We start from the raw sequence: 27993 nt of genomic DNA, 5'->3' as shown, positions 1-27993 counted from the left end.
CACTGACAAAGGTGACGATTCAGAAGATTATAACACAACAAGGTTCTCGTGACTCCAATCACCCAAGTCCTTTCCCAACACACTTCTTTAAAGAACACGGTAACCCTTGAGTCCTGTGACCAAGCTTCTTCCCCAAAGTGGTAGCTGGCAGCTCAGTGGAGGGATTGCTGGGTCTGAAGTCAGGAAGACCTGAGTTCAAACCCAACCTCAATCACCTAAAAGCTGTGTGACCCTGGGCAGGTCATTTAATGTGTATGCCTCAGTTTCATCAACTATAAAATGGAGATAATAATACCTACCGGTATGAGATAATATTTGTAAAAAAAGTGCTTAATAGTGCTTGGCACATTCTAGGCTCCATGTAAATATTTATTCCCTTCTCTTCCTCTTCCTCCCTAATACCTATCTTGCTGACATAAGGTCCACACTAAGAAAGAAATGCCCTATGCAGTGCCCTTCCACCTCAATGGACAAAAATAGAGCCCTGCACAAAGTAGGCATTTAATAAAGACTTGTTGAATTGAACTGAATGACATTACTTGCAGAGCTACAGAACTGATTCAGGACAGGGTTCAGGTAAGCCTCTATCTCTACCGCCATATACAATCTCTCTCCCCAGTTTGCCCCCTTTGCCTGGGTCACATTCTCTCATCTTTGACTAAAGTTGGGTGCCACTCCCTGAAGCCTTCTGAGATCTACCGTCCTCTGCCCTCCCCAAACAAACATGAATTCTCCCTCTTCAAAGTGAGAAAGAGCTCCTTCTCACTATCTTGCAGCATACTTGTGAACTGTTCAGTTCACAAGTTGAGTTAATCCTCAGTATTAGCAGTAAGAACAAGAGTAACTCATAGATTCTTGAGCTACTAGAAGGCAGATACTTTATCACTCTTCATCTGTGTATCACCAGTCAATTACAGGACCATACACAGGGAAGGCGCTGAAGAAGTGTTTCCTGAATTGAAGTGAATCCCCAGCTACCATGTCACTCACCAGTCTCTACTGCTACCTTGGGAGAAATGCTGAGCTCAGAGTTTCTGTTCTCACCCATCCACATGGTCCCTTTCCCCTGGCCCCAAAGCTCTCTCCTCTCCCTTATTTTCCTTCTCTTCTCTCATCTAGTCTCCCTGGCCAGACACCGCCCCCCCCCCCAATACCTCGAATAGTATTACAACAATATTGATATATTGATTGGCAAAAGGTCCTGTGACCCAACAGTGGAGCTGTTTACTAATCTGATCTCAGCTGGCAGGAAGTCTGGCCAATCAAAGTAAGTGTGAGACCACTGGGTCACTCTCTCACGTCCTGTGCATTAGTCTTTGATGTATAGAACATCAATACCAGGTTATGGGCCCTGGTGCCTTCAGGCAACCCAAGAGCTTGGCAGGTTCAAACATGGTAGGGAGAAAGAGAGAGATAGACACACAAAGGAGGGGGAGGGAATTGAGAGAAGAGGGGAAGGGAGAAGTAGAGGGGGAGGAAAGATACCAGCACCAGGGGGTCAGAAGGCATGTCAAACAATAATAATACTCTCCTCTCCTCCTCTAAATATTACCCATCTTTAAAGCCCAACTCAAATCTGAACTATATACTGTGAAGCCTCTTCCAATCATCCCAGCCCAAGGTAATGTCTCCACAGGTCCCATGAAGACCTAGGGTCTGTTCCACTCACTTGGCACTTAGAATATCATGCCTTACATCGGTAGTTAACCTTTTAATGTATCCCTGCTTAAAATGTGAAGTCTTGGGGTATCTAAAAACACATAAACTGCTAGAAAAGGAAGTAGAGAGCATAAGCAACCAAGATGGCTTCATCAAATACAGGTCTTACTAAGCAGGATTCCTTCTATGTTAGGGGGACCAGACTAGTAGATAGGAGAATGGCATATGCAGAGTTTACCCAGGGTTTTAGTCAAGTATTTGACAAAGTCTCTCATGCTATTTTTCTTGTACAACAGGTGAAGTGATGCTGGCTGGACAGTACAGTGAGGAAGTTTAGACTTGGTTGACTGACAGGGCCCAAAGAGTAGTCATTAATGGTTCATTATTATCCCAAAAGGTGGTCTCTAGAGGACTGCCAGGGATCTGCATTTAGCCTTTTACCATCTAAGAATTTTATCAGTAACTTGGATAAAGGCATGAATGGCGTACTTATTCAATGTGTACGTAGCAGAAAGCTCGAAGATGGATGACAAAATCAGAATCCAAACAGATCGTGACAAGCTAGACTACTGGACCAAATCTAAGATACCATTTAATAGGAATAAATGTAAAGCCTCATGCTCAGGTTCAAGAACTCAACTTCACAAAGATGACCTGGGCACATGTAAACCAAGTGGTAAAGATAAGAAAGCCTTGAACCTGCAATCAGGAAGACTCAAGTTCAAATTCTGCTTCAGACTCTTACTAGTCATATGACCCTGAGTAAGTCACTTTAACTTCCATCTAACTTAGTTTCCTCATCTATAAAATGAGGTTAATAACAGCCTCAGCTTCAACCTCCCTTGGTTGTTGTAAGGATAAAATGACATAATTGTAAAGCATTTTGCAAACATTAAAGCTTAATATGGAGAGTAGGTACTATTAATACTCCTACGTGGCTAGACTAGAATTCATCTGAAGAAGATCTAGGGATCTCAGTGGACTGCAAGTTCAATAGCAGTCAAAAATATAAAACAACCAAAAATGTGAATCCATAGTGTCTGGCACTAGAAATATACTCTATCCTAATCAGTGTTAGCATGGTGTCTGGCATATAATGAGTGCTATGTAAATCCCTGCCTTTATTATTTCTATTATCTACAACTGAGAGCATCTAAGATGCCAAAAGGCCCCAAGATCCTACCATATGAAGACCACTTGAAGAAAATGGAGAAGTTAGCCTGGAGAAGAAAAGATTTAGAGGAAATGTAATCGCTAGTCTCAAGTATATGAAGGGGGAGAGGAACTAAAATGTGATGAGTTTCATCCCAGAGGGAAGCAATGCAAAGGAAAAAAAAAAAAAACAAGGAAACCCTTCAAGAGCTAGTACATCTGTCCTAAGAGGGAACAGGGCAGCTCGGCAAGGAATGTGTTTCCCATCCAGGAAGGACTTTAAGCAAAGACTGGATGACCACTTGCCCCCAAGCTGCAGAGGAGGTCCTGGGTCAAAAAGTAATTAGACTGGATGATTTCTGAGCCTTCTTGCCACTCAGTAATCCTGTGCTTCAGTCATTCTTGAAGTACAGAGACTAAATTGTAGGTCTGTATTTTCTACCATCACATCACAGTGGGGACTCATTTACTAAAAACCAGAATTTACAACTACCTCAAAGGATCAAGGCAGAGCATTTTTTTTTAAATTTATAAAGCAAAGAAAACAGAAAGAGTAAGTAAACTTCAAAGTAAAATTATGTTATCTGCAAGTAATTATTTGTACTTAAAGTACATTTGCATAGATAAGATAAATTACAGTAAAAAGGCTAAGAATCATTTTTTATAATTCTTATGTTGAAAGCTGATGTAACTGACATGCCCATCCTTCTAGTGTTAAATAATTAATAGTAACCCAAATACTTTGTTTCACTCTTAACACAAGAGGCTAACCTAGCTACTGCTAATCTAAGAGCTCTACTCAAAAAAAGGCAAACAGGACATACCACCCCCATTATTCTTTGGGGGAGTCTAGCCTTGCTGATTATTACTTGAGGCATCTGGGAGCACTGCTACATATCTATCATAACCTGTAGAAGAAGGGCAGAAACTTTGGTTGGAGCCAAGGCAAAAGAAACTGATTCTCCTCTTTTCAAAAAGAAAAAAAAATCTTGATATTTTCCCATCACCTTACTTCTCATAGACGTCAGACCTGTACATCAGTGTTTATCCCATGCCTGAATCAAAGTTAAATTAAAAAAAAGAATCACATTGTAAAGAAAAAAATATAGCCTTGTGGTATAGGTGGGAAACCCAGATTCCTGCTGAACAGCCACCCGGGGAAGACTGCTCCTGCAGATAATTCCTGAGGCAGGATCAGACTGATATTGCCTGTGTTAAACTCAACAAATTTTTAAAAGTCTGCTTTCTTATCTCAGCATCTATGATTCTGACTCCAAGAATGTCCAAAATTCTCTATCCCTCTCTCTAGGGCATCAGCACAAGGAATGTTATAGAAGGGAAAACTGTTCAGGTAGGAGATGAGCTACGTGGCCTTGAAAGGTCTGTCCAATTTCAAGAATCTGTGATTCTTATATCATAGAATCTGAGGATTTTAATCTAGAAGGCACTTTATCAATCCTCTAATCCAGAGGTGTCAAATTTATGGTTCCCAACCCTTGATACCCCCCTAGAGCTGTCCAGATTAAAATGTAATTGGGAAAAGTTTAACAAAATAAACTGAAATGCAATACAACATAGATAATGTTAATTTGTGGTTTCCTAAGTCAATAGACACTGGAGTTTGACACCACAGGTCTAATTCAACCCCCTATTTTTAGAAATGAAGAAACCAAGACTCTGCTCACTAAGGTTAGCTTAGGTTTTGCCCAAAGTAGCAAAAAACAGAATTTGAACCCAGGTCACGTGTGTTCATTCTACTTACCACACTTTGATTCTGTGGGTCCAACCTCTTGCCATGGTACATTCTAGCTCTATTACATAAGAGCCCCCATAGAACAGTGAAAACAGTAGTGGATTTAGCATCAGAGGATCTATGTTCAAATCTTGGCTCTGTCACTTACCCATCTGTGTGACCTTGGATAAAGCACTTAACCTTTCTCTCAGTTTCAATTTCCTCTTGTATAAATTGAGGACAGCTGGACTAGGCTGGAGGCATCAACCCTGCTCAGAGGAGCAGACAGAAAAAGGAAGATTATAGCTTGAGAAGTCTAATAGATCTAAATAGATCAAGATTATAGATCTATTTTGATCTATGAAGTGTAATGTATCTAAAGAGATCAAATCTAATCAACTGAAAACTGGGACCAGATCTGGGAGCTGGGAGACACAGCAGCCAGACATTCAACATCATTCCTACAAAGAACTTTCCATGGGTTCTAGGAGGCAGGTCAGAATCTTAGTTTCTTACCTAAGATCTTGGTCGGATCTTTCACTCGAGGACCAAAGCAAGCATGTCTATTTGTGCCTCATTTATTCCATTCTTACTGGGATATCCCCTTCTATTGAGGCTCTGTTTCAATCACTCACAGAGAGTGCTAGACTGGAGTCAGAAAATCAAGCTGTTTTTTGGATACAGTTCTGTGGAATCTTAGGCAAGTCATTGAACTTCTTTTAGTGAATCCATTTCCTCTTCTGTAAAATGAAGGCAATTATACATGCCCTAGTTCCCTCAGCAGGTTGTTGCGAAGAGAACGTGAGATTAGAGATGTGTGAACACACTTTGGAAAGTTAAAAGCATTGCACAAATATAATAAGCTGCTCGTGGGGGAATGTGTGGAGAGAAATCACAGGGACACCCTGAGAAATCTTCACCCTTTGGCCACCCAGTGAGCTCTGGTTTCCTATCACAGAGCAGGAGGGCATTGTCTCCTGACTGGCCCCCATATCCTGGCCCTGCTTAAGAAGGAGAGTCCTGGGCCTCAATGGGGAAGCAGGTCAGAAAAGGGGTGGGCAAGGGGGCTGGGGAGGGAGATGAGGGATTCAGGGAACATTCTAACCTTCCAAGTACCATGTAGTGAGGGAGGAAATGAGCCAAGGAGAGGAGAGAGCACACAGGAGAGGTGGAAACAAATCATCAGAAATCTAGACAGAGAAACGACTCCCTACGTAGCAGCACCCCCTTTCCTCATTCTCCAGCCCCCCCCCCCCCCCAGCTTCAAGAACTGCAGCTTCCCTCCCACTTTGCTTTCCGCATTTTCCAGCCTCTCTCTCTGTCTCTGGCTAAGCCCCCATTGCTGGAACCGGACAGGGAACAATGTCAGGCAGGTGCCCGAGAAGCAGGGAGTGAAAGACCCAGGCCGGTGTCATTGTCAACGTTCAGCCAAGTGCAAAAAAGCAATTTACTTGTCACGGTTTCTGCTCTTTGCTTAAATTTTTAAAATTCTTCCAATTTTAACCATCCGAGGTGTCCTGAGTTACTTGGATAAGGGGTTTTATTAAATTCCAGGCTTTCATTCAGTGGGGTCCTGGCCAGGGGAGGGAGGGAGGGAGGGAGGAAGGGAGGGAAAGAGGGAGAGGGAGAGAAAGGGAGAGGGAGAGAGAGCGCAGAACTGAAACCCCCAGCTAACAGGGCAGGACAGTGTCCTCCTCTGGATGTGCTCACAGAAACGTGGCTTTGATTTCAGGGTTATGGGAGGGGGTCCCTGGCGGGTCACCCTGTGGCCTGCATAGGTCTGTGCTTCCTGATGACAAGAAGAGACACTGAAGCACAAATGGCTGGCCTGAGCCTTGTGTTATCTATAGGAGCATGATGGAAAACCCCAGAAATCACATTTTTAGATTTGGAGACAACTTTTAAAGGAAAAAAAAAAAGGCAAATAGGAAAGTTGCAGATTTTTTCTATTTTGCAGCAAAAAATCTCACTGAATGGATTAGAGATGAGAAATAGAGATGGAAGGAACGAGGATTTTATGCTGGAGAGAACCTTAAAACATAAACTGAGCTAGAAGAGGACTGAGATAATTTAGTCCAACTCCCTTCATTTTACAGATGAAAAGAATGAGGCCCAGAGAAATGGGACTTGCCTAGGTCATAAAGAGCTAAGACCAAAGCTCCATCCTTCTGGAGGCGAAGGCTCTGTCGGCCAAACAGCCCGGCCTGGCTAGTTAGCATCCTTCCACCTGCCTTGAATTTTTCTCAATTACAGGCATGAAGCTATTCAAATATTTAAATAAAGCCAACAAAACATCATTGTCTTCTCTTCTCCTCAAACTATCTCCATTGCTCTCGGGCTAATGGATCTGTTCTTGACATCCTGGTGTCTGGTAAGTGCCCAGCACCCTTCACTTTCATTTTTCTAATTTTCCCCACAAAGCCACTGTGTGACATGCATGAGAGACAGCCATACACATCAGCTGGGGATTAGTACCTCAAAGTACTTCTTTCAGGGGAGGGGGAATTCTAGAACAATAGCCCATAACCCCTTCAGGCATGGTTGTGAACTCAAGGCTTTTCTTCAAGAGAAGGGAGAGAGAAACCATGCATGCCCCTTTACCCTGGGATGCTGGGGGTAGGGCAAGAGTATGGAGGTCAATGTCCTCACTGGAAAGAGTCTGGGAGGCCACTAGATTATGAGGTTCTATCTCTAAGGTTGCCTCACTCAGACAGACCACCCAACAGCTCCCCAGAAGCACTAGCTCTTATTCTAGTAGGGGGCGGGAGGTAGAGGTCAGGGGAGGAGGAAAGAGGCTCAGCTTCTTACAAACACAAAGACACAAAAACAAAGACCACACACAAAACCTTCCGGCGGCCCTACTTCAGGAAGCTTGGGTAGTGGCCCCAGGCAGGTATCCATATCAAAAAGCTGAGGATGGAACTACTGTATGCTGCCTCCTCCTCCTTCGCCTTTACCAAGCCCTCCTCTCCTCCCTACCAGAGGGCCCAGTTACTTAATAAAGACTCAACGTGGTTGCACTACTCAAAATGAATCCTAGAACTATTAGAGCTGGAAAGGATCTTAGATGATCTCTAAGTCCAACCCCCTCACCTCACAGTTAAGGTCTACCCCAGTTAGGAAATATAGTACTGAATATAGATAGTCCTTGTATTTCAGGCCCTGACCTCCATCTCTGATCAGAGGTCTTCCCTCCCTCCTTATAAACCCCCTCCCCCCCACCCCACCCCCCACACTCCTTTTTCCCCTGGGTCTAACATGCAGGGTCACATCTGCTCTTGCAAACGGGCTTGTCTTAAGTTACTGGCTCCTGCCTTATTGATCTAGGGAGTCACCTGGGACACCAGCCACTGACCCCAGACAGCCACGGAGGAGCAAAAGACAGTCTATCCAAACCCAGCCCTGCAACCCAATCATCTGGCAAGCTGACCCTAATTGCCCAGCCCACTTAACTTCCAGAATTGTTGCTAACGACTCCCCAAAGGGGTGGGGGGTGGGAGCAAGCAGCAAAGGCATCTGTCCTCTGGACCTGAAGAACAGGTCTTCCCTGGGGCAACGGAAAGTGATTAGAAGAAGAGGGGACAGGGTAGGGATTAGAGATGACCGAAGTCTCCCTACACCCACCCCAGAGACCCTAAAAAGTCCCCCAGTAGTTCTTTGACATTTCTGCTACCTCCAGGGTGTTATGGATGCCCCTACTAAATTTGACAATTTTCCAACACACAATTCCTGGCATTCCCACTACAAAATCTGAGAAACTACATATTTTCTCCCAACTCTCTAATCATCCCTGTCTTTCAACAGTTACCTGGCATTGTAAGGGTCCAGTACAAAGGGCCAGACTTCCCTGGACATATTCCCACACCTGCCCTCAGTCAAGTCAGGGGGAATGGGGGAGGTGCATAATCCCCTTGGCTAGAGTCCAGCTCCCCTCACTGGTCTCCTCCCTCCCTGCCCCAGGTGGGTGGGGGCCCCAGCAGCTGGGGCTTCAGGCTTCCTCCCTCCCTCCCCCCCCCCCCCCCAAGTGGAGAGGCCGCCCCTGGTCTGGTTCTAATCGTAGCTGAGGCGGCTCTCTCTCTCTCCTTTTTTTCCTTCTTTTCATTATTTCATGGTTTTGGAAGCCGGCGCGTTCCAACTGTCTGCATGCCAATAACTTCCCCAAGTCTGAAGGCTGCTGAAGTAAGAGATCAGATTTTAGCAAGTGCTTTCCAGGCGGGGCGCCAGCCCCTCTCTAGATTCACTGAGAACTACGAAGGGAACAAGCCGAGGTCTGAGCAACCTTCAGCGAATGAGTGAGGATTCGCCGTTCATCTTGCTGCCCCGGAAGGGTGCTGTCCACCTAGCCTGGCTAGCCCTCACCCAATCAGGGTCTCTCTCTCCCTTTCTATCTCTTTCTTCCTCCTCCCCACCTCCTCCCCCGCCCCTCTCTTCTTCCTTCTTTCTCTTTCCCTCTCTCGAAATACAGCAAACGCCTTTGAAACCACAGAGTAATTTACAGCTGAAGGTTTGTCTCTGGACTAGAAATCAGCTCTGCTGAAATAAGGAGTCTTTTTGTTTTTACAATCTAGCAGCAATTTTCAGGGAAAATATGTCAAACTCCTCGCATGGGTCTTGGATCTGGTCAAATTTCCGCAGTTGATCAGCATCTCCTGACATCAAACAGTCAAGGAGAAAAAAGAAACACATACACACATGAGGTTGAGATACACAACGGAAACCCTGGGAGCTGGGGGCTCCGCTGTGTCCCCCACCGCAGGCCCACACTGATGCACCATCACCCCAGAGCGCCTACGTGCTTTCTACCCCTTCAGCATCCCAGGAACAGGTGCACTGCCAATTCTGCCTCCCTCCCGGGGCCCCGGTTCACCCCCGCTTGCCCGTGGCCACCAGCAAAAGAAGGAAACAAGGGGTTGGGGAAAGAAGGGCATAGGGCTGGATGTTGGAGGAAAAGGGGGGGCTGTTACTGGAGAAGGACCCCAGCAAGCGGCAGGGACAGGAAAACCCGGAGCAGCTGGAGCGCACCCTCCACCCGGGAGACCATTAGGGCTAAGGGCTGGACAAGCCACCCGAAGCGGCCTGAACCCCGGCACCTGCGGCCGGGAAGGTGGGTCCGCGTCCCCTGCTGCCCGCCCTGGAGGGAGCCCAGGAGTGTCACGTACCTGTACCTGTAAGCACAGCAGCAGGAAGTGTAAACATCTGCAGGGAGGAGAGAGAGTGAGAGCCGGTCAGACGGGGCGCTGGGTACCCGGGACGCCCGCGGCGGGCAGCGGTCGCGGGGTGGGAGCGTGAGGGAGGACGGCAAGTGGGCAGACTTCGGGGAGTCGGACAGACGCTGGGGACCAAAAGGGGGTGGGGCGGGGGAGGGTGAAGGGGCACCCGAGGACCCAGCTGGGGAGGCGCGGCGCTTACAGGCAAGTGCAGGCGGAGAACACTGAATACATCGCTGAGAAGGGAGGAAGGCGGCGGCTTCTAGCCCGAGGTCACGTCACTGCGCCGGGGCCCGGGTCCCAGCCTGGACATGAGAAGCGGCGAGCTACAGCGGGCGGCGCCGCGCGGCTCTGGGGGGGCTCCAGCGGCTCCGCTCCGCGGGGCTGGGCCGGGGGCCGGGCAGGACGAGGACGAGGACGAGGACGGGAGCGGGCGCCGCCGCCAACGCCGCCGCGGCCGCTGCTGCTGCTGCTGCTCCGCTGTCCTGCTGGCCGCTCCCTGCGGCATCAGCGCCCCCGCTCCTGCCGCCTCCTCTGCCGGGGCCCTGCGCCCTCGGGGGGTCTGAGGAGCCGGCGCTTCGGCTGTGCGGGAACTTGCGAAGCCCGGGGAGGGGGTGCCCGCCCGCTCCCAGCCTCCGGGGACGCTCCGGACTCGGCTCCCGGGCGCCGCGGCTCGGGGCTCTGACCCGCTGCCGCTGGAAGCCTAGTCTCGTCTGCGGCGCAAGCAGGTTATTCCGGGGACAGCATGGCCGGCCGGGCGGAAAGGTCGGGCGGGGCTGGCTCTTTGGGGGGTGGCGCGGGGCCGGGGGGTCAGGGCGCGGGGGCCGGGGCGCACCGCTTCGGGAAGGAGGCGTTAAGGCCGCTCCGTCTGGGCTCCCGCCGGCTCATGTTTCCTCCTCGCCCCGTCTCCGTCCGTCCGCATCACCACCTCCCACCACAGGCGGCGGCCGGGGCGTTTTCAACGCGGGCGGCGAGGGAGGGGGGCAGGGGGGGCGTGGGGGAGGGAGGGCCGGAGCGAAGCCGGCACAATGAGGATGCGGGGCTGGGGGGCTCCCCCCTCGGGGCGCGGCCGGACGGGAGCTCAGCTCAGCGGTGTGCACCGCGCCCACATCAAAGGCGGCTCTGGAGCGGCACCGGCGGCGCAGCCTCCTCCTCCTCCTCCGCCCGGCTCCTGGCTGAAAAAAGGGGGGGGGGGTGGGGGAGGGGGGCGGTCGGACGCTCGGCGACGGTACCGGCTTCTCCGAGGGGCAGGGCGAGGAGGCGCCGGAGCTTATTCACCAGGAGAAGTCAGTCTCGGTCCGCTGAGCCGGGCCTGGAGAGCCGGGGCGCCGTCGGAACTGGCGGGCGCAGTTACGCCGCGGACAGCCTGCCCGCTCCGCGCCCCTGCCGGCCGCGGCCAAACTCCAGAGCTCATTTCCAGCCCGTCAGGCACTGAGCGTCCTCGCACTAGCACACTGACTGGCGCTCCGGCGGGGAGGGGGAGCGGCGGGGTGAGGGGGCGGGACAGGCCCAGCCCCCGGGGCGGCTCCGGGGAGGAGGGGAGAGGGGGAGGCGGGAGCGCACCCCGCGGGCCCACGCGAGATCGCGCCACCTCCTCCCGGCAGCCCCCAGACGGTCGCCCCACTCCAAGCTGCCCGAAGCTTAGAGCTTGGCCGCGGATGCCCCGCTGGCCGCAGGTCTCCTCGTCCTGCCTTTGCACGCTGCTTTGCTTCCTGATCCTTAGCGGCTCCCCGAACCCCGACCGGCTTTTTCTGCCTTCCTACGGGGCAGAAGCAGTTCTACCTCCCGCCATTCTCCGTTTTGGGGGGCCCGGGGACGCCCCCTCCGGGGTCTCACAGCCTTCGGCCATTGCTTTCTTAAGTCCAGATGTCTCTGGAAACGCACGGCTGCCACCTAGTGATCCCGAAGTGTCTATGCGGCGTCTTAGCCTATCATCCTAACAAGCCTGACCCCAATCAGGACTCTGGTCAGGGGCTCAACTTGGCTCAATCCTTTAATCCCTTCCCACCCCCACCCCCTACTCCTCTGCCATCCTCACCCTCACCCTCGTCATTCACAAACAGTTCGGCCCCTGGACCTTTTATTTCACTCTGTAGATTCTCAAACTGATAGTTCCTCTTTACAAAGCGGGGCTTTCCCTCCACATGTGCAAGTTCCCACAGTTGCCTCACCCTCTCCCCTTGTCAGACTGGCCTAGAACTCGGTCACAAGAAAAATAGGAGAGAACAGATACCTGAGGGGTCTGAAATCTACGTTGTTTTGGGTTAATCAAGAAAAATCAAGGTAGAGCACTGTTCAACATTCTGGAGCATAGTTAAATATGGCAGAAATTTATCAGTTCAGGAGGGGTGGGGTGGTGCTTTACCCAGAACAGAGAAGAATACACCCAAGTCTGGCCTACAGAATTACGGTACAGTCACACTAGGTCAGATGTCAATGCTGATGGGATCTAAAATAATTATTTAGAATGGCTAAAGTTAACATCTCAATTTCCAGATTAACAAGTGACAAGGCAAAAAGAAGAAAAACTTATGGTGCTTGCATTTAGAGGCCCACCTAAGTACACACGTTAAAATACAGTAAACTGGTAACAAGCTCTTGACCTACAAACTGCAGGTAGATCCTACTGGAAGGGACCACTAGCAACACTCCCGGGCACCTGTCAGGGTCTTACCTTTCAAAACCAGTAGCTAATATTTGGTTAGGGATGGACCCTAGGCTTCAAAATTGCAGTGTTCAACTAGATGTAAGGCTGAAACTTGCCTGAACTTTTGCAGCAGTGTCACTCCCAAAGCCCCAGCTACAACTTAGCATTTTTTTTTCAAAGCTTTGATCTTGTGATTTGATTAGTGTTCCCAATGTGCAGAAAATTCCTAGTGCAAAAACTGCCTCCTCCTATTTGAGGTTAAGTGACTTGCCCATGGTCACACAGATTACACATAACACAATTTCAACACAGCTTTCTCCCAAAAGCTAGCCTCTATTATGCCATGCTTGCCCCTCACAGGGTGAGTTCTGTCCTACCTTAAGTCACAATATTCCTTCCTTCTGGTAGCTTGTGGACTACTACAATATGCTGCTCCCCATTTACAACTACGTCTTATGAAATGACGTTTCTCTAAAACACACCTAATTCATAAACACTACCAATAACTTCTATTTTGCCCTATCTTCCCTAAATCAGAAAAGCCAACTATTCCTAATTCTTAGGATATTTGTACTAGTTAAAAGAGAAACTTCAAGATCTAGGAAGTGGATGTCAGGCTTTCAAAATAGTACGTCAAAACACAAGTTTAAACCCACCCTCCTGCCTCAATTCCCCTAGTGTTGCTGGCCCCAAATCACCTCTAACCATCCATGGGCAATCTGGGCCAGTTTAGGTAAAGGGTTCTTAGTACAATAGATTGAATGTTGGACCTGAAGTCAAGACCCTCAGATGCTGCGTAATCCCTGGGTCAGTCTAGCTACTTGACAGGGTTGAGGATAAAATGTCGAATGATTAGGTAATTTTAAAGCACTATACAAATTCTATTTTTGAAAAATAGCCTATTGAAGTATTGTTAGCAATATAAAAAAAAAGGGAAAAAGTGAGCTGGCGTGACAGGGTAGAAAAGGGACAATGCTACTGTGCATCTAAAAACAAACAATTGAAGGGACAATTTCTGACCAAAGCCCAATGGAATAGTTTTGTATAAGAAATCATTTTCATCGAACTAGAAAATATCCCAATGTAAGATGTAGTTGTAGTAGATCTCTAAAATCACCAAACTGATTTCCTATCAATGAAGTTAAAAAATATTTGTCATATCTTTGAAGCATTTCTCTGTGAAGTTCTAATTCAGTCCAGTCAAATCCAGATTGAGAAATTGTGAGTGAATATGCACACCTTTCAAAATCATACCATTAACTACAACTTGTTGGTTGACAACGAACAGCATCAAGATTCTAACCTGGTATGAACGTATATAGTTTTGGGACTACCAAATGTTGTGTTTGTGTACATAGTAAACTTGTATTTTTCTCCTTAATACAGAAGTTTACAGAATGCCAGGGAGAATATACCCCCTTCCCCTCCTAGAAAAGTTTGATAAAAGATGTAGGCAAACAGCATCACTGCCATCACTAGATAAAATTGTTTTTTTCTTAATATTTTTAGGAAAACTGAAAATAGCAGTTAAAATTAAATTCCACAATCTTACAGGGAGATACTAGGGGAAGCTACTTCATGGCTCAATCAATACTAGAGGCTACAATACATTGTAAAGACAGAAAAACATTTTTCAATGGAATTCCTGGTATCTATTTTGGGTATTCCTTACAAAGGAGTCCATTGCAATACACAACACCTGTCTACATAAATCTTCCAAAGCTGATGTGCCAAAATGCCCCAGCAAGCACGCTACTTCCACCCACCAGAGCCAGAATTCCCAAAATTGGGAAATATCTAACAAACATATAACTAAATCATAATGTGCAGTTTGTGTACTTTTTGCTGTCTCTCCACATCCCACCCCACATTTGTTTGGCACCACTGCTTAAAAGGACCTAACCAACATCCTGGAAGTCTAGTATTAACTCAACAATGCCCAGGCAACACAGCAGAATTTAGGCTTTTCAGTACCAGACCACCTCAACTTTTCTAAATGTGAATGCAGCACTTCAAGCTACTCTCTAGGTAGGTAACATGCTGTAACCCAATTTACATCTATTTACTCCATTGCCTTTGGGTCACAGTATACTTCCATGTTTTTATCTAGTGCTTGACCAATAGGCACCTGAATTGTTGCTTCACATTTATACATAGCTTTCCTGTTCATTTGGCCCTTTCAACCACTGCTATTAATTTATTGCCTTCGGTTAATAATTGGCAGGCAAAGGACATGTCCCCATTTCTCCCTTTAATGTTTTCAATCACCAAAGATCTTTAGAAATATTAGAATCATTTCCTCCAAATCAGAACCTTTGACATTTGCTTTATGAATAAATGATTTGTTATGGGCCTGCTGGAAAATATATAGCCACTCACCACTTTTATCATATATGAAAAGCAATTAATAAAGCTTCACGAGTTTATTGTGTTCAGCAAGTTTGTGTTTCAAGTTTGTGTTCAGCAGTGCTTAATGTAACAGTTCTAAAGACCAGAAAAAAACCTCACCGTAGAAATCTTTTTAAAGAGACCAAAAGAAGCACCTTTCCCCCAGTGTACAATACTGAACTTTTATAAGGACTTTACAGCATGCTCTTGCTTAAGAATCATCATCATGTGTGCATTATTAATACAGGTAGAGAGATAGCTTAAGAATGGGTTGAATTTGTCCTAACCCTCAGGGTGGATGTACCCTTGGAATTTTAAAAGGAATTCAATTTCAGCATTTTTGGGGGGCTGACAGTGAACCAAACTCCCTCCCACAGATAAATTGGCAAGGTATGCCACACAATGCCCTTCAGCTAAACCAAAGCAAAGGTGACTGCAGGGAGACACAACAAGGAACTCAATAGTCAATTGCAACTTTATATTTCAGGCATTCAAGTATAATATTCAGATACAGTTCCATTTCTAAGAGAAACCATACCAAAGATCCCAGGAAACAGTAAGAAAACATTTGCTACTATACTCCTAACATAAGCCAGTTCTGTATGACATGCATCACAAGTATCTAGGTAAGGGAGGAAAGAAGACTGGTTATACTACTTTAGAAACACAGAATTGGCAATCTCATCTTAACTAGTGAAATGTGAAAGTTAGTTGAAAAGATAAGTTGCAAATAAACAATAAAATCTTAATCAAATTTGCATTACTCAAGCCACTTTTCCACTGACCTTTAACTGTTCCACCTTTAAATTTGAGAGGCAGCAAGGAATAGTGAACAGAGAGCTGGCCTTGGAATCAGGAAGGCCTGGGTTCAAGTTCTGCCTCTCAGTTGGAAAGTCACTTAACCTCTCAGTGCCTCCAGGCAAATAATAAATTAAGAGAAGGTGCAGAACTACATTGTTAGAGGAAGTTCCTCACCAGGAGCTCCCTATACCAATGCAATCACAAGTCTCATAAAAAACAAATGAATTCAAATCTGAAGCATTACATTTTTTCTAAGTGCCCTTGCATAATCCCAAATCAAAATGGAGATATTCCTTCCCATCCACAAAATAAAGAAACAATATTACTTTATTAAAATACTGAATTTATTTCACATGTATACTTTTGTCTCCCCACCATTTCCATTTGTCTGACCACCACTACTACTATGCCCTAACATAACATTCCATACATACTTAAATGAAGCAAAGGGTGGAGTTCCATCTTTGAAAACTAAACAGGCATTTTGGACAACACATTCTTGGCAAAGTAATCTGGACGACATTTATCAGACACGGTAGGGAAAGTTCTCACTCTGCATTATAAAAAGGACAGCCAGATATCAACTGTTACAGAAATAAGACGGAAAATTTTAACAAACTGTTCAAACTTATTTTCTTAAAGAGATTTCCTCCACAGCCAGAGATCTTGAATAGCCTGAAAATGAAAAGAAATGTGGTCAAAGAACTCAACACCGCACAGACATTAATAAATTAAACTTCTTTGCACAATTCTTAATATCTTTTTCCCTTCTCTGCTGTTAAGGTTCACAACTGCAAAAGATAATGAAGACCAAATATTAGGATTAAAAACTTAAAAGAGACGTATTGTAATTGGTTCAAAAAATACTTCAATACCAAGACTTCTAAAAAAGTGACTTAATAAAGCACTTCAAAGGATTTTTTTTTTTGAAAAGTTTGTTACCTTACATATATCAAGCTTTAAAAATCTCATCTATAAAAGGATTTTCAGCAAAGGAAAGCAAGAGGAAGGGTGGGGACCAGTTTGGCAAACACTGGCTGAACTTCATATGCCCCTAGACTTATGTCAGATCAACTTCAATAGTGAAAACTAACTGCCTTCACAACATTTTCTCTCACAAATTTGTGACTGCTGATTAGATACTTGGAACAAGTCAATTCTAAACCAGGAAAAAAACAAAACTTTCTTCCAGTGACAAAATTATTTCAGTTACCGGAATTGAGAGAAATTTTAACACAGTTTAACCTAATGCAAGTTGAGTAATAACTAATTCAGCAACTTGCTTCCTGATTCCACCTTTTGGCTTAAACACTTAAGTTAGTTGACTTTGGGAAGAAGGTAATATAGTTCCCATAAGGTCTAACAGAGAAAAGTCTTCCTCCCTCACCTCCCCCCCAAAAAACCTAAGACCAGACTGGCCCAAGTGGCCAAATTCAGCAGCAAGGAAAACCACAGCTCATTTCCTTAACCAATATGGTGCCAAAAGTAAAGTTCTGTGGGTTTAGTAACCAAGAGATAATTTACCAGCCATACAAAAGCTGGAAAAAATGTACTAAAATATTAACTTCTTTATCTCTGCCAACTAAATCCCTAAAACAACTTCCATTTATTTAATCTGAAGTATTGTCTGTGGTTAGGAACCTTTTTAAATAAGCCAAAACGTGGGAGATTAAAAGTGTAAAAGGAGAATCACAATAAATCATGATGAAAAACTTATTTGGATTGTCAAGTTCCCAGAAAATTCATTTACCTCCTGATCAGACATCCGGAAGCAATTCTTTACATAGTTGATGAATTTGCCTTCCACTTTTGGGAGGGAACCACCCTATAGAGACAAAACCATGAAAGGTTAAATACAAAAATATACCTCTAATAGTTTATACCAAGATCTATTAAGCAGAAAACTCCAAGATAAAGAGCCAGGCTGCTATTAATCAAAAGTAACTTCCTCCCTCTGTTACTGAGGTAACCATTAACTAGAAAATAACATCTCTTTTTGAGGCACACTTATGGAAGCTGTAATTACTTCAGGGGTTTGTATGTACCTTACAAATTTCAAAAGTGCCACATTAACTTCAAGAGTTGTCCAAGTTGAGCAATTCTATCAATGTCAAAGTTAGAAAGCTTAGCCAGTACCCCCCTATATAATCAACAAAATCCAAACTTGAAAGTATGTCAACTGCCCCCAATATGAATTTGAGCTAAACCCCTGGTGTTCAAATTTGCATCCATTAGGATTGTTTTGTTCTCATTTGATCCTCTCAAGAACTATTTTCATCATCCTCATCTGACTATTATATTACATTGAGTAGTAAAAAGTGAGAAGGCAAAGTTTGAACTTAGGCTTCCTATCTCCAAATCCAGTGCTTTTCAGTCATTGCACAACACTGTGGCCTCAAGTAAAATCACATGTCACAATTTAAGCACTCCATGCAACTTTCTAAGATCAGTAAGTTGCAGAGAAGAGTGCTAACCTGCAGTGTTTCCTCACCCAGAAGGAGCAGGAATTCCCTGTATCTCTATATGCAAGGTACCATTAACATACAAAGGCTAAGACATGTTCCCCATGTGGAGGAACCTGAGATTTAAAGTTAACTACAAGGCAGAATTTTAAATAGCTGAAAAGTACTAAATTTAACGAAGTAGTTATAAAGATTAACTGTAGTTGGGATGCTCAGGGAACGCTTCATAAAGAGCTTATCCTTGAAGGACAAAATGAGATTTCAATCAGGCAAAAATTGAGAACACCTTGCAAGAACAGGAAACTGGGGAATGACTCAACAAATTATGGAATGAATGTAATGAATGGAGTGAAGTGCCTTAAGGACAAAAGGGACCTATATGAACTGGGAGAACAATTTACAGAACACTGTAAAGACAAACTCCTTAACCCTCTAATAAGTTATCAATTCAGCCAATTCAGTGAATGACCAATCAGGACTAAAGATTCACCTCCTGAAATACACACATTTTGGACACAGCCCCATCGAACGCTTTGCTTAATCATGCACATTTATATAGTTACCAAGGGTTTCTTTTAATTTTAGTTTACGTTTAGTTTTCAACATTTACTTCCATTGTTTTTTTTAAGAGCAGAGTTAGGGAGATTGCAAACAAAAAATAAATGCTTGTTAATGGAAATAAACAAAGCAGGGAATCCCCCCAAGGTTTTTGAAAAGAATGAACTTATTCTAAGTCTCACAATACCCGAGAGATAAAGAAACGATCTCAGGTTAAATAATTTATCCAAGTGGCAATGCTGGCATAAGAACCTGAAGGTCTTTTTATTCCTTTTATTACCACTACACCAAAATAATTTTATCTGACAAAAATCATTTCAAAAGAGGAGAATTACAATAGTGTTCATTCTCATTAACCTTTGTTTTCAAGTTCTTGTGAATGATTAAATTGGAAGACTGATAATTCATCCAAGAGCAATATGGGCAACAAAAGTGAAGAAGTTGGAATGAGCACCTTTAATTTACCATTGGTCGTAAGTATGTTAAACATTAGAACCTTATTGCCTATAAAGGTTTTCTGTATGGTGTAGATAAGTTACTTTGATTTACTTGTAACCTAAAAGATCTTTCAGCTGAGATAATGCCAAAGTGCTTATTAAGCTGCTGCTGTTGTGGAAACTGATATGAAAATACCTGACCCTGCATCATCAAATATCCGCAATAGGTTATAAAAGGCAAAATGTGATTTTGTGAAAACATTTCTAAATCTCATTTTCAAACTACTATATGATTGAAAAAAAAAATGAATTCACTTATAGAACTAAATGCAAATCTACACAAATTACAACAATATTGAAGTCTCATTATTTAGTTAAGAATGTTACTCAAGATATAAAAAGAAAAGGTGCTCATCTAAGTGAGAGAAAAAAAGCAAGTTCTTGGCTCTAGTGTTTTCTAAAACTCCGGCGCCCTCTGCTGGCTTTTCTGTATGCCTTTCAAATACGAATGGGGAGGGAAGAGATCCATTTTGGGTAAGAAATTTACCCCAAAGCAATCAAAATTCAGTCTTTTTACCTAAGAACTGGAAAAGGGAGGGGGCTTCCTACAGGAAATCCCCAAGGGAATTTCCCCAAGTGAAAATTGCTTAAAGGTATTCTTAGGTCCTCCCTAATGTAAACCCATACCCACTCACCTTTTCAATGCTGGCCTGCATTTTTGCTTTAATATCCTCTAGAGAAGTAGGTCCTTTGGGAGTCTTAGGAGTCTTGTCCTGCTTTTTGAAGGATTCTTGACCCTAAATGTTTTGAGATTAAAATTTAGCTTAAATTATGTTCTAATACACATTAAGTAAATCAACCTTTCATCTATCTCAAAATGAAATTCACCCACTTGCCAAAACCAGTCTACCCATCATCCTGTGAACTATCAAATACCGAAAAAGAATAAAAGTCCTTTCTCTGGCTTTACAACACTTTACACGATAACATCTGCTAATCAAGTACATCTACAGAATAGGGACAAGGCCACAAAATTTTTTTCCCAGCCTAAATCTGTCTTAATCAGTAGTATGTAATAGTAATTATAAAAGTCCAGTCTTCAAAACAAGATGAATAGGTAACCACAGTTGCTTTTCTTCCTCCAACATTTTCCTTTTAACACCCTCCTCATATACTTACTTAGTACAAAATTATGCTTTTGTACAGAAGGATTATAGTTTAGAACTGGACAAACTCTTGGAAATACAGGGTAATTTCCTAATATTTTACATGAGCCACAAAAAGCGGTAGGCACAGCTGGATTTCAAGACAGGGTCTCTCTTAAAAATTCAATGCTTTCCATTATACCATTCACTTATACCAGATCCCCATTATCCACCTTTACCGATATCAAGACAAAATGGTGGATAGGACTGAGGATGGCCCTCAGTGATAAAGCCTTGGGAGTTCAGGTCTAGCTGTGTGGACTAGTCACATAAACTTTCAGTGCTTTTGGAAACTGTCAACTGCAAAGACTGATACTGGGACTGGGAATTCCTCATATCAAGGAAATCACAAATGTAGTCACTATCTCTTGGATTGTTAGTTATATATTGGCTCCAAAGTTGGTACGTTATTACAGTACTACTAAATTGTTTCTGATCACTTACTTTTGATTTTGGTGTGGACGGCTTTGAATCTTTTCCATTCTGGTTTGATTTTTGTGCATTTTTTGCTGCAGCATCACGAACAGACTACAAATACAAGTTCAATTGTTTTTAATAAAGACTCCTGAAGACCTTGTTTGTAGAATTTTCTCAAAAGGACACAAAAAAGCCATTACTATAAGCTCCTCTGTCCTACATACAATTTGTTATGATATATTCCAATCCCTATATACTGCATTAAATTCCATCCTGTTTAATCCCACTGAACTTGTTTTACAAGTGCTGGACAGTCACAAGAGAGATAACCCTAGTCAGATTGTTCCATCTGAACAGATCTGCAGGAGTATGAAAAGGCTTTCTCTCATAAAGCCAAGTTTCATGCTTAAGTATCAAAAACACAAGAAATTTTACCACTAGAGATCTGAGAGGCAAAAGTTATTCACTGTGGTTCTAGGGTAAGAAAAAACACATACTTTCTTCACTGGAGGGGTCTTTTCTTCACTTTCTTCATCTTCAAAGTCATCATCATCATCACTACAAATGTAGACACAGTATTATACTGATCAAATTATGTGTACTTAAAAACAGCCCCTGCCATTTTTGCTACCTTAAGAAACCAGCATTAAAAATGAGGCACCCACCCTAAATCACTGGTTCTAAAACTTTTGGATGCACAAAAATCCCCTTTTCAACAATCAAAGGCCTACTGTAGGTTTTACCTATTGCTAGGGATCCGAAGGTTTGCTTACAATTTATAAAAATTCATTGTTGCCATGTTTACCACACTGGCCTTTTTTTCCTCCCAGTGAAAACTTTTTTTCTGGTTATTGAAACAGACCCATTATACACACTCAGTTTTACAACTGCTATTCACTAATAAGGGTGTTTAAAGACTGACCCTCTAGATTTGTTCTTGAATGTCCTTAGGACTGTAGCCTAATCAGTGTCCTATTTTGATAACTGGCCTTTTAAAAGAGTAAATATATTAAGACAGTATTATGAAAATATCTGCTCAACCTAGAGGAGATAACATAAAAGTCTGGCAATTTGATGTTCTACATCAAGACTATCTATCCCTTTTGTGGCTACAGCTTTAAAATCATTACACAATTATAAACACTTTGCAATCAAATCTTTGGCAGACTTCCTCAAGACAAAAAAAAAAAATCAGATTACACATGTAAATTTTGACTCTTAGAAGAAAGAAGTCAAAACTGAAATTGCTGCTGAAATGTTAAAAGGTGTATTAACCTTCATTACAGAGGGTACCCCAAAAAGTCTTAGTGCAGTTTTAAGCTTTAGTATTCAGCAACTCAACAATTATTTCCTACAAACATTCAGGGTATTTAACCCAAGGGTTATGAAAATGACAAATCAGAACTGAGAGATCTATGTGGGTTTCCCAAAAAGAACACTTCCATGTGAAATAAAAACTACTCACTCTTCATCATCATCATCTTCTTCATCATCATCTTCATCTTCTTCAGACAGTTTTACTTTTTTCTTTAAAGAAATAAGGAATAGAAATAATTATTCTAATTGGCAATTAACTTACAAACATCAAAAACATTAAAGTCGCATTTATACCTGTGGAACCTTGCTACCAACTCCAGGAGCAGATCGTTTGCCAGACATATTTAGGAGTTTCATATCATCTTCCTCTTCATCATCTGATTCTGCATCTTCCTCCAGGGCTAAGAGGAAATTTTGTGTTAATCGTGGCTAAACTTCTTTAAATCTGAGTTCAGGGGAGGAAAAAAACTGCACACATCACAGTAATAAATGCCCTAGTACAACCTAGAGCGAGAACCCAATTCCCTAGTCACATTGGTGCAAATAAAAAGCATAACAAACCCTAAGTTAAACCGATAAAATGAAGTGCTAATCTTTTAACTGGACGAACTATAAGCCATCCTCACTAACATATCACAATCTCAGTCATTAAGATTGTCAAGTTTGCTTCTAAAAATAACGAAATTTTAGAGAAGTTTTTCTGACAAGAAAATTAGTACCATTTTTAAAGAGCACGGGAGAATACCTACCTACTAGGTGCTGGCCACTCACATGTACAGGTCCCGAACCACATTTCAACCGCAAAACTACTGGTGGTGTAATCTCAAAGCCACCTAGAGAAACCTAGGAAGAGAAAAAAGCCAATTTATCACCAAATACTATAAAGGGATTAAACAATCAAGACCCTTGTATTTTCCCAAACAGAAGTCAAACCCACATTAAAAGCCACTTTTAAAAAAGTTCAAGCCATTAAAAAAAAACAATATTTCTTCTTAATTTTTTTACCCTTTTCTTTCAAACCATTACTAGAGATAATTGACCAGTCAATTTGCATTCTCTGGGCCTCTTTGATACAAAAGTACTAACTGATGAAATTATTTATATGCAAAGCATGTACTTGCACAAGGACCCCTCACACTTCAACACTTATGACATGAATGGCCCTGGATTTTCAGTGGCAACCAGGAAAAGTGCAAACTGTCACAATCTGGAAAAGGCTTCAGGTATAGGCCTGATGATCAAGTGTCCAAGGACTAGGTTAGACGAATTTAAGAGGTTTATAATGCAACAAGATTGCACACCAGATACTAAATGTTTTTGGCTACATTAATTCATGAAGGAGAATGAAGTATTCATTAAGTACTATGTACCATACACTGCGACTATGAAGACAAAAATTAAACTGTCTCTATACCTAGGAAACCTATATTTCACCAATGAGACTAATTGCATCTGACTATACAAAATGAAATTTAATTTGAGATGGGGTAAAAGCAGTTAGCAATGAAAAAAGTCTTCATAGAAGAGAGGGCATTTGACCTGAGTTTTGAAGGAAACTCAGAATGCTATAAAGGCAAAGGGAGGAAATACACCAAAGGTCTGAGGAAAAACTACCACAGAACAATGAAATCCTGTATCTCTGAAATACTGAATTATGAGCAAGTATAATTCCTTACTTGGCTCTACTGCTTATTCACTAAAACTATTAATTTAGCCTAAGTGAGCAAAACCAGAATACACTACTTCCCAAACTAGTAATGGATTTGAAACTTGAGTAATACAAATATAACCTTGAGATGCAATGTAATTAAAATTTATTGTCTTTATTACATAGCATAGCAATTGGGGATAATATGTAGTCAATATTCAGACTTGGAAGTAGTACTTGCAGTACCTACGTAAGAAGAGTAGTGTCTCAGTCAGAAGACTTAGTATGAAGTTCTATCTCTGACACATACTGGTTGTGTTAACTCTGGGCAAGTAACCTACCTTCTCAAGTGCTCTAGGAAACTGGTCAGACTAAGTTGCAAGAGAAAGTGAGGACCTGCATTAGTAAATTTATAATTATACTTAGTGCATACTTAACTATCTCACAGGATGCAAAAAAAATTCTTAAACTTTAAAACATTATATAAATGCCAGTTATCCCAATTTTGGCTCTGAAAAAAATGCATTAAAGCAGAAATCACAAAATATTGTTATAAACCCCTAGTGGGGATATGTGGCAAGAAAAAGTGTGAATTATATAAGATTAGAATCAATGGATTTACCACTTAAACATTGAGCTCAAAATAAATAATCACAGAAAAAAATTTAAGGTCTTACTGTAGGCTGCACAGACATTTTCAAAGATGCCAGTGTTACTTTAATTGGATTGCCTTCATAGTTCAGTGCCTCTGCTTCAACAATATGCAATTCATCTTTTGCACCAGCCCCTAAACTCACCTGTAAAAGGAGAGAAGGAAAACAATCTTTTAGTAATTCAGTTTTAAAAGCTCCTAAATCAACTAGTTACGTGCTAAAGGAACACTGACCAACCAAAAAAATTGCTACCTGCGCATCATCGTAAAAGTTTGTCAACTTTCTTAACTTATAAGCACTTGAGAAAAAAAGCTATGTACACAGCACAAATCTATCTGTATCCATTACTTTCCTTTTGAATACCCACGTACTAGATGTACGGCCATGAGTACTTAAGTAAGATTATTCTTGACCTACTATGACCCAATGAGCTATGCCTTAATTAAAAGTATGGCCTTTAAAGGCCATATCTAAAATGTGGACTTAGATTTTATCCTGTTAAATGAACAAAAGAAAGAAAAAGGTAAATTTAAATAATGAAAATTTACTTACAGTCCTCAAGGACAACTGGTGCTCATTTTCATCATTATCTACCTTAAAATGATAATCTTTGTCAGCCTTTAGTTCACAACCTGAAAAGGAGCAGGAGCCATAGTTTTAACCAGATACCTCATAAATAGCAAACGACTCATCCCTTAAAAACTGAATATTAAGAGAGCTAATACTTGCTCTACCTTCACCTTAAGAGTGCATCGAGGTATATAGGTTTAAAAAAAAAAAAAAAGCTCAGTGAATACGTCATGTTTTTAAATCCATAAAAAAATTAAAATCGAATCATAAATTCAAACAGATGGACTGGAACAAATTTGTACTTGTAATTTTTCCAAAGTGGAATTTTGTATTTTTTTCAGAGGGAGAGAGATCCATTCTGATACACAAACAAGTTGGGCGGGTGGGAGGGGACCTGAATCCTACTTATCCCTAGAGATTGAGTATTTTTTCCACTCTATCAACGTTAAAAATTTACTCAACTGGTTTCATGCAACCAAGAAGCATTTTTAATTTACGAAGGGATGCCTCAAAGACCCCTCCCCCCAAAAGGCTATCTTATCGAGTGAGACAGAGACAAAATGTGCCCACAATGGAAATAGTTGGGTACGCAAATGGCCTAAGTTCTGCAATACAAGCCAGGACGGGTTTAGCAAACCACATGGAAAAAACCAGAGTACATACATCAAACTACTAATGTCTGCTGCGTCCTGAAGTATAAAGCATCCAAGCCAAACTCCGGTTGGTGCCATTTCTATTAAAGACTCATAAGCAGCCATCTCTGTGTTTCCAGTCCCCCCCACCTTAGGCCTTGTGGCGATCCTACATTTCCCCACACACTGCAGCACACCCACGTACAGGACCGCGGAGCCTGGATGCTCCAGAGATGCCTTCCGCCCTCAGCCGAAGGCCTCGAGGGCGCCACGTGCTTCCTGCAGGAGGCCCTGTAGCACCCAGGTTTTCTGCCCACGTGCCCCACCCCCCACCCTCCACCCCCGGTAACGGGCCCAGCAACGGTGGCAACCAAGCGGGTCCCTGCTGAGACGCGGCTGCGCGGTTCTGCCGGTGGCCTTCTTAGAGACGGGAGGAGGCCGAGCTCCACTAGCCTAGACGCAAGCCTGTCGCCGACCCCTCCCTAAGCCCCTCCTCACCCTCCCCTGCTCCACAGAAAACCAAATCCGGGCCTCTGGGCCGTCATCCCCTCCCCCACCGTCGCCAGGCCCGCAGCCTTCGCCTCCAAGGCCCCCTCCGCATCCATCAGCAGCCACCCCACGCCCGGCCTAAAACCCCCTCCCCGACAGCAGCCCGCTACAAACAAGCTGCTCCCCGGAGCTGCGCCCACGGGCCACATTTGAGGAGGCTTTCCAGTCCTCACGGCCCATCTAGGCCCCAGCCTCGGTCCCCAACAAGCCCCCCCCAACACACACATAGGCCCAGGCTCGCGACTGGCCGCCCCGCCCCCAACCCTGCAGCCGCCTCTAAATACACAGCCGTTACCGAAGAGGAAATTCTGGGGCCGGAGGGGGCTCATGTCCATTTCCATGGAGTCCTCCATTGGTGCGGCGATACTGAGGAGAGAAGGGCAGTGTTCAAAGGAGAGCGACGAGGCGGACGGAGAGTGGCTCTGGCTCCCGAGGGGCTCCGATCAGGACGGAATCACACCGAGGAAAGGACGCGGGCTCCCTGCGCACACATATAGTCCCTCACAGATCTCGCGAGATCTGCCACCGTGAGCACGTGCACGTCCGGCCGGTCTCGCTCTCCGCGCGCCCTCGTCTGCCAACCACAGAAAGGGTTTGGTGCGCGCGACGCCGCCTGCCTCCTCCGCCCGCGCGCTCCCGACGTCAGCAGGAACGAGCTCTGCGCCGCCATGTCTTCGCCCCGACCACACTCTAGCACACACGGGCACGCGGCTGGCGGGCTCTCTAGACCCTGGCGCGCCCCCGGCGTGGGGAAACCCGCGCTGCTGACCCTGCGCAAAATGGCGGCGACGCCCCCACCCCCCACCCCTTACCCCCCATTTTAGTACTCTTCTCGAAGAAATCAGCCCGATGTTGGAGAATCCTAGTGTTTTCATCCTACTGACCTGAGTCTGTTTGAGAAAGGCTTTCAGCGTTAGCCATTCACGGCCTTCTTCCTCCAGCCCCAGAGGCCTCGGGGAAGAATCAGGACCACGATCTTTACAGACTGCCGGGGCCGACCCCACCCGTGCGCCCTGTCTGGGCCCAGGATTCCCCGCCTACGAAAGGGGAGCGTTGGCCCCGACGGCCTGGCCCCGTTGCGATTCCACGGCTGCCACGAGCAGCCGAAAGGGCCCAGTGTGGTTGCTGAGCGATGCCGGGCTCTGTGGCCCGCGGCCCAGAGCGCCCCTGCGCCGCCGCGGCCTCTCCTCGGCACGGATGCCGGCCTGCTTCGCCAGTCCCTACTCCGGTGCACTCAGGCAAACCGAGGGCTGGTCCGCAGTCAGGCACCGTGCTGGGGTGACAGCCCCACGAAGGGCAGCGATCATTGCCCCGGGCTACATCGTACTAGTCACTGAAAGCCGGCCATCCGGGCCACTGACCTCCTAAGATGGGTTCAGAGTCCGAAGGGACTGGTTGTTGGGTCGGTCCCAGCTCCTCGCCTCCCCATCTGGGACTTTCTTGGGTTTGCCATTTCCTTCTGCCACTCATTTTACAGATGAGGAAACTGAGGCCAACAGGGTGAAGTGACTTGCCCAGGGTCACCCAGCTCATGAGTGTCTGAGGCCAAAATGGAAGGCAGGAAGTCTTCCGACTCCAGGCTGTCTCCTGGGTGCCACTGAGCTGCCCTGAAGGCATCTTAGGGACCATTTAGTCCAAGCTCCTCATTTCTAAGTGTCCAAAGGAGGGCACGGTCACATGGGTGGCAGACCCAGAATTTTAATTCACATTCTGTGATTCCATTACATAGAATGTGAACCCTTGTCTTTTGATACCAGAACCACCATACTTTTCCTTGCACTAGCCTACTCCCCCTCCTACTGCCGCAGCAGGCTCTGACTTAGTAGAGAAGGAGGATTCGTTGCATTGAATTGTAATATCATGTGAAGAACTCTATGCCTCTAAGGCAAGGTGTTGCTTATGTTGGATGAGTCAACATAAACGTGTATGACTGATAGACACATGAACAAAGCCAAGAAA

The 27993-nt window shown here is 44.4% G+C and overlaps 2 protein-coding genes across 6 annotated transcripts in view; both read right to left on the bottom strand.

Moving 5' to 3' along the window:
- Positions 1-11200, bottom strand: part of FGF18 (fibroblast growth factor 18) — a 49138-nt gene extending 37938 nt beyond the window's left edge. Inside the window, exons 1-2 of the mRNA XM_072630958.1 lie at positions 9953-11200; positions 9703-9739 (exon numbers count right to left, since the gene is read on the bottom strand). Coding sequence (XP_072487059.1) covers positions 9703-9739; positions 9953-9984 — 69 coding nt within the window. The 5' untranslated portion in view covers positions 9985-11200. The remainder of the gene's footprint in view (positions 1-9702; positions 9740-9952) is intronic.
- Positions 11201-15249: 4049 nt separating this feature from the next.
- NPM1 (nucleophosmin 1) lies at positions 15250-27233 on the bottom strand. Of its 5 annotated transcripts, none has more exons than XM_072630962.1 (11): positions 26919-27233; positions 24836-24915; positions 24308-24427; positions 22732-22825; positions 22277-22383; positions 22131-22192; positions 21163-21223; positions 20693-20776; positions 19739-19840; positions 17337-17411; positions 15250-16261 (listed from the first exon to the last, which is right to left on the bottom strand). In XM_072630962.1, the coding sequence occupies exons 1-11, from the start codon at positions 26953-26955 to the stop codon at positions 16223-16225; spliced, it is 861 nt and encodes a 286-aa protein (XP_072487063.1). In that variant the 5' UTR covers positions 26956-27233; the 3' UTR covers positions 15250-16222. The 5 variants fall into 5 exon arrangements, with proteins under 5 accessions (XP_072487063.1, XP_072487061.1, XP_072487064.1 ...); XM_072630960.1 differs by lacking the exon at positions 26919-27233 and adding an exon at positions 26330-26626; XM_072630963.1 differs by lacking the exon at positions 26919-27233 and adding an exon at positions 26330-26625 and having other exon boundaries at positions 15250-16377.
- Between the last annotated feature and the right edge of the window lie 760 nt (positions 27234-27993).

Source organism: Notamacropus eugenii, chromosome 1 (genome assembly GCF_028372415.1).
Source record: "Notamacropus eugenii isolate mMacEug1 chromosome 1, mMacEug1.pri_v2, whole genome shotgun sequence".
Classification (NCBI taxonomy): Eukaryota; Metazoa; Chordata; class Mammalia; order Diprotodontia; family Macropodidae; genus Notamacropus; species Notamacropus eugenii.
Note: the sequence above shows the minus strand (reverse complement) of the source record. Positions and strands in the feature narration are given on the sequence as shown.

What these genes read in the sequence shown, in the direction of transcription:
- NPM1 (XM_072630959.1), bottom strand. Translation starts at nt 26,387, where the DNA reads ATGGAGGACTCCATGGAAATGGACATGAGCCCCCTCCGGCCCCAGAAT. An exon ending in AAATGTCTGTGCAGCCTACA is followed by an intron (nt 22,826 to 24,307) that starts GTAAGACCTTAA and finishes TTCTCTTCCTAG; the next exon opens with GTTTCTCTAGGTGGCTTTGA. An exon ending in AGACCCCTCCAGTGAAGAAA is followed by an intron (nt 20,777 to 21,162) that starts GTATGTGTTTTT and finishes TTGTATTTGTAG; the next exon opens with TCTGTTCGTGATGCTGCAGC.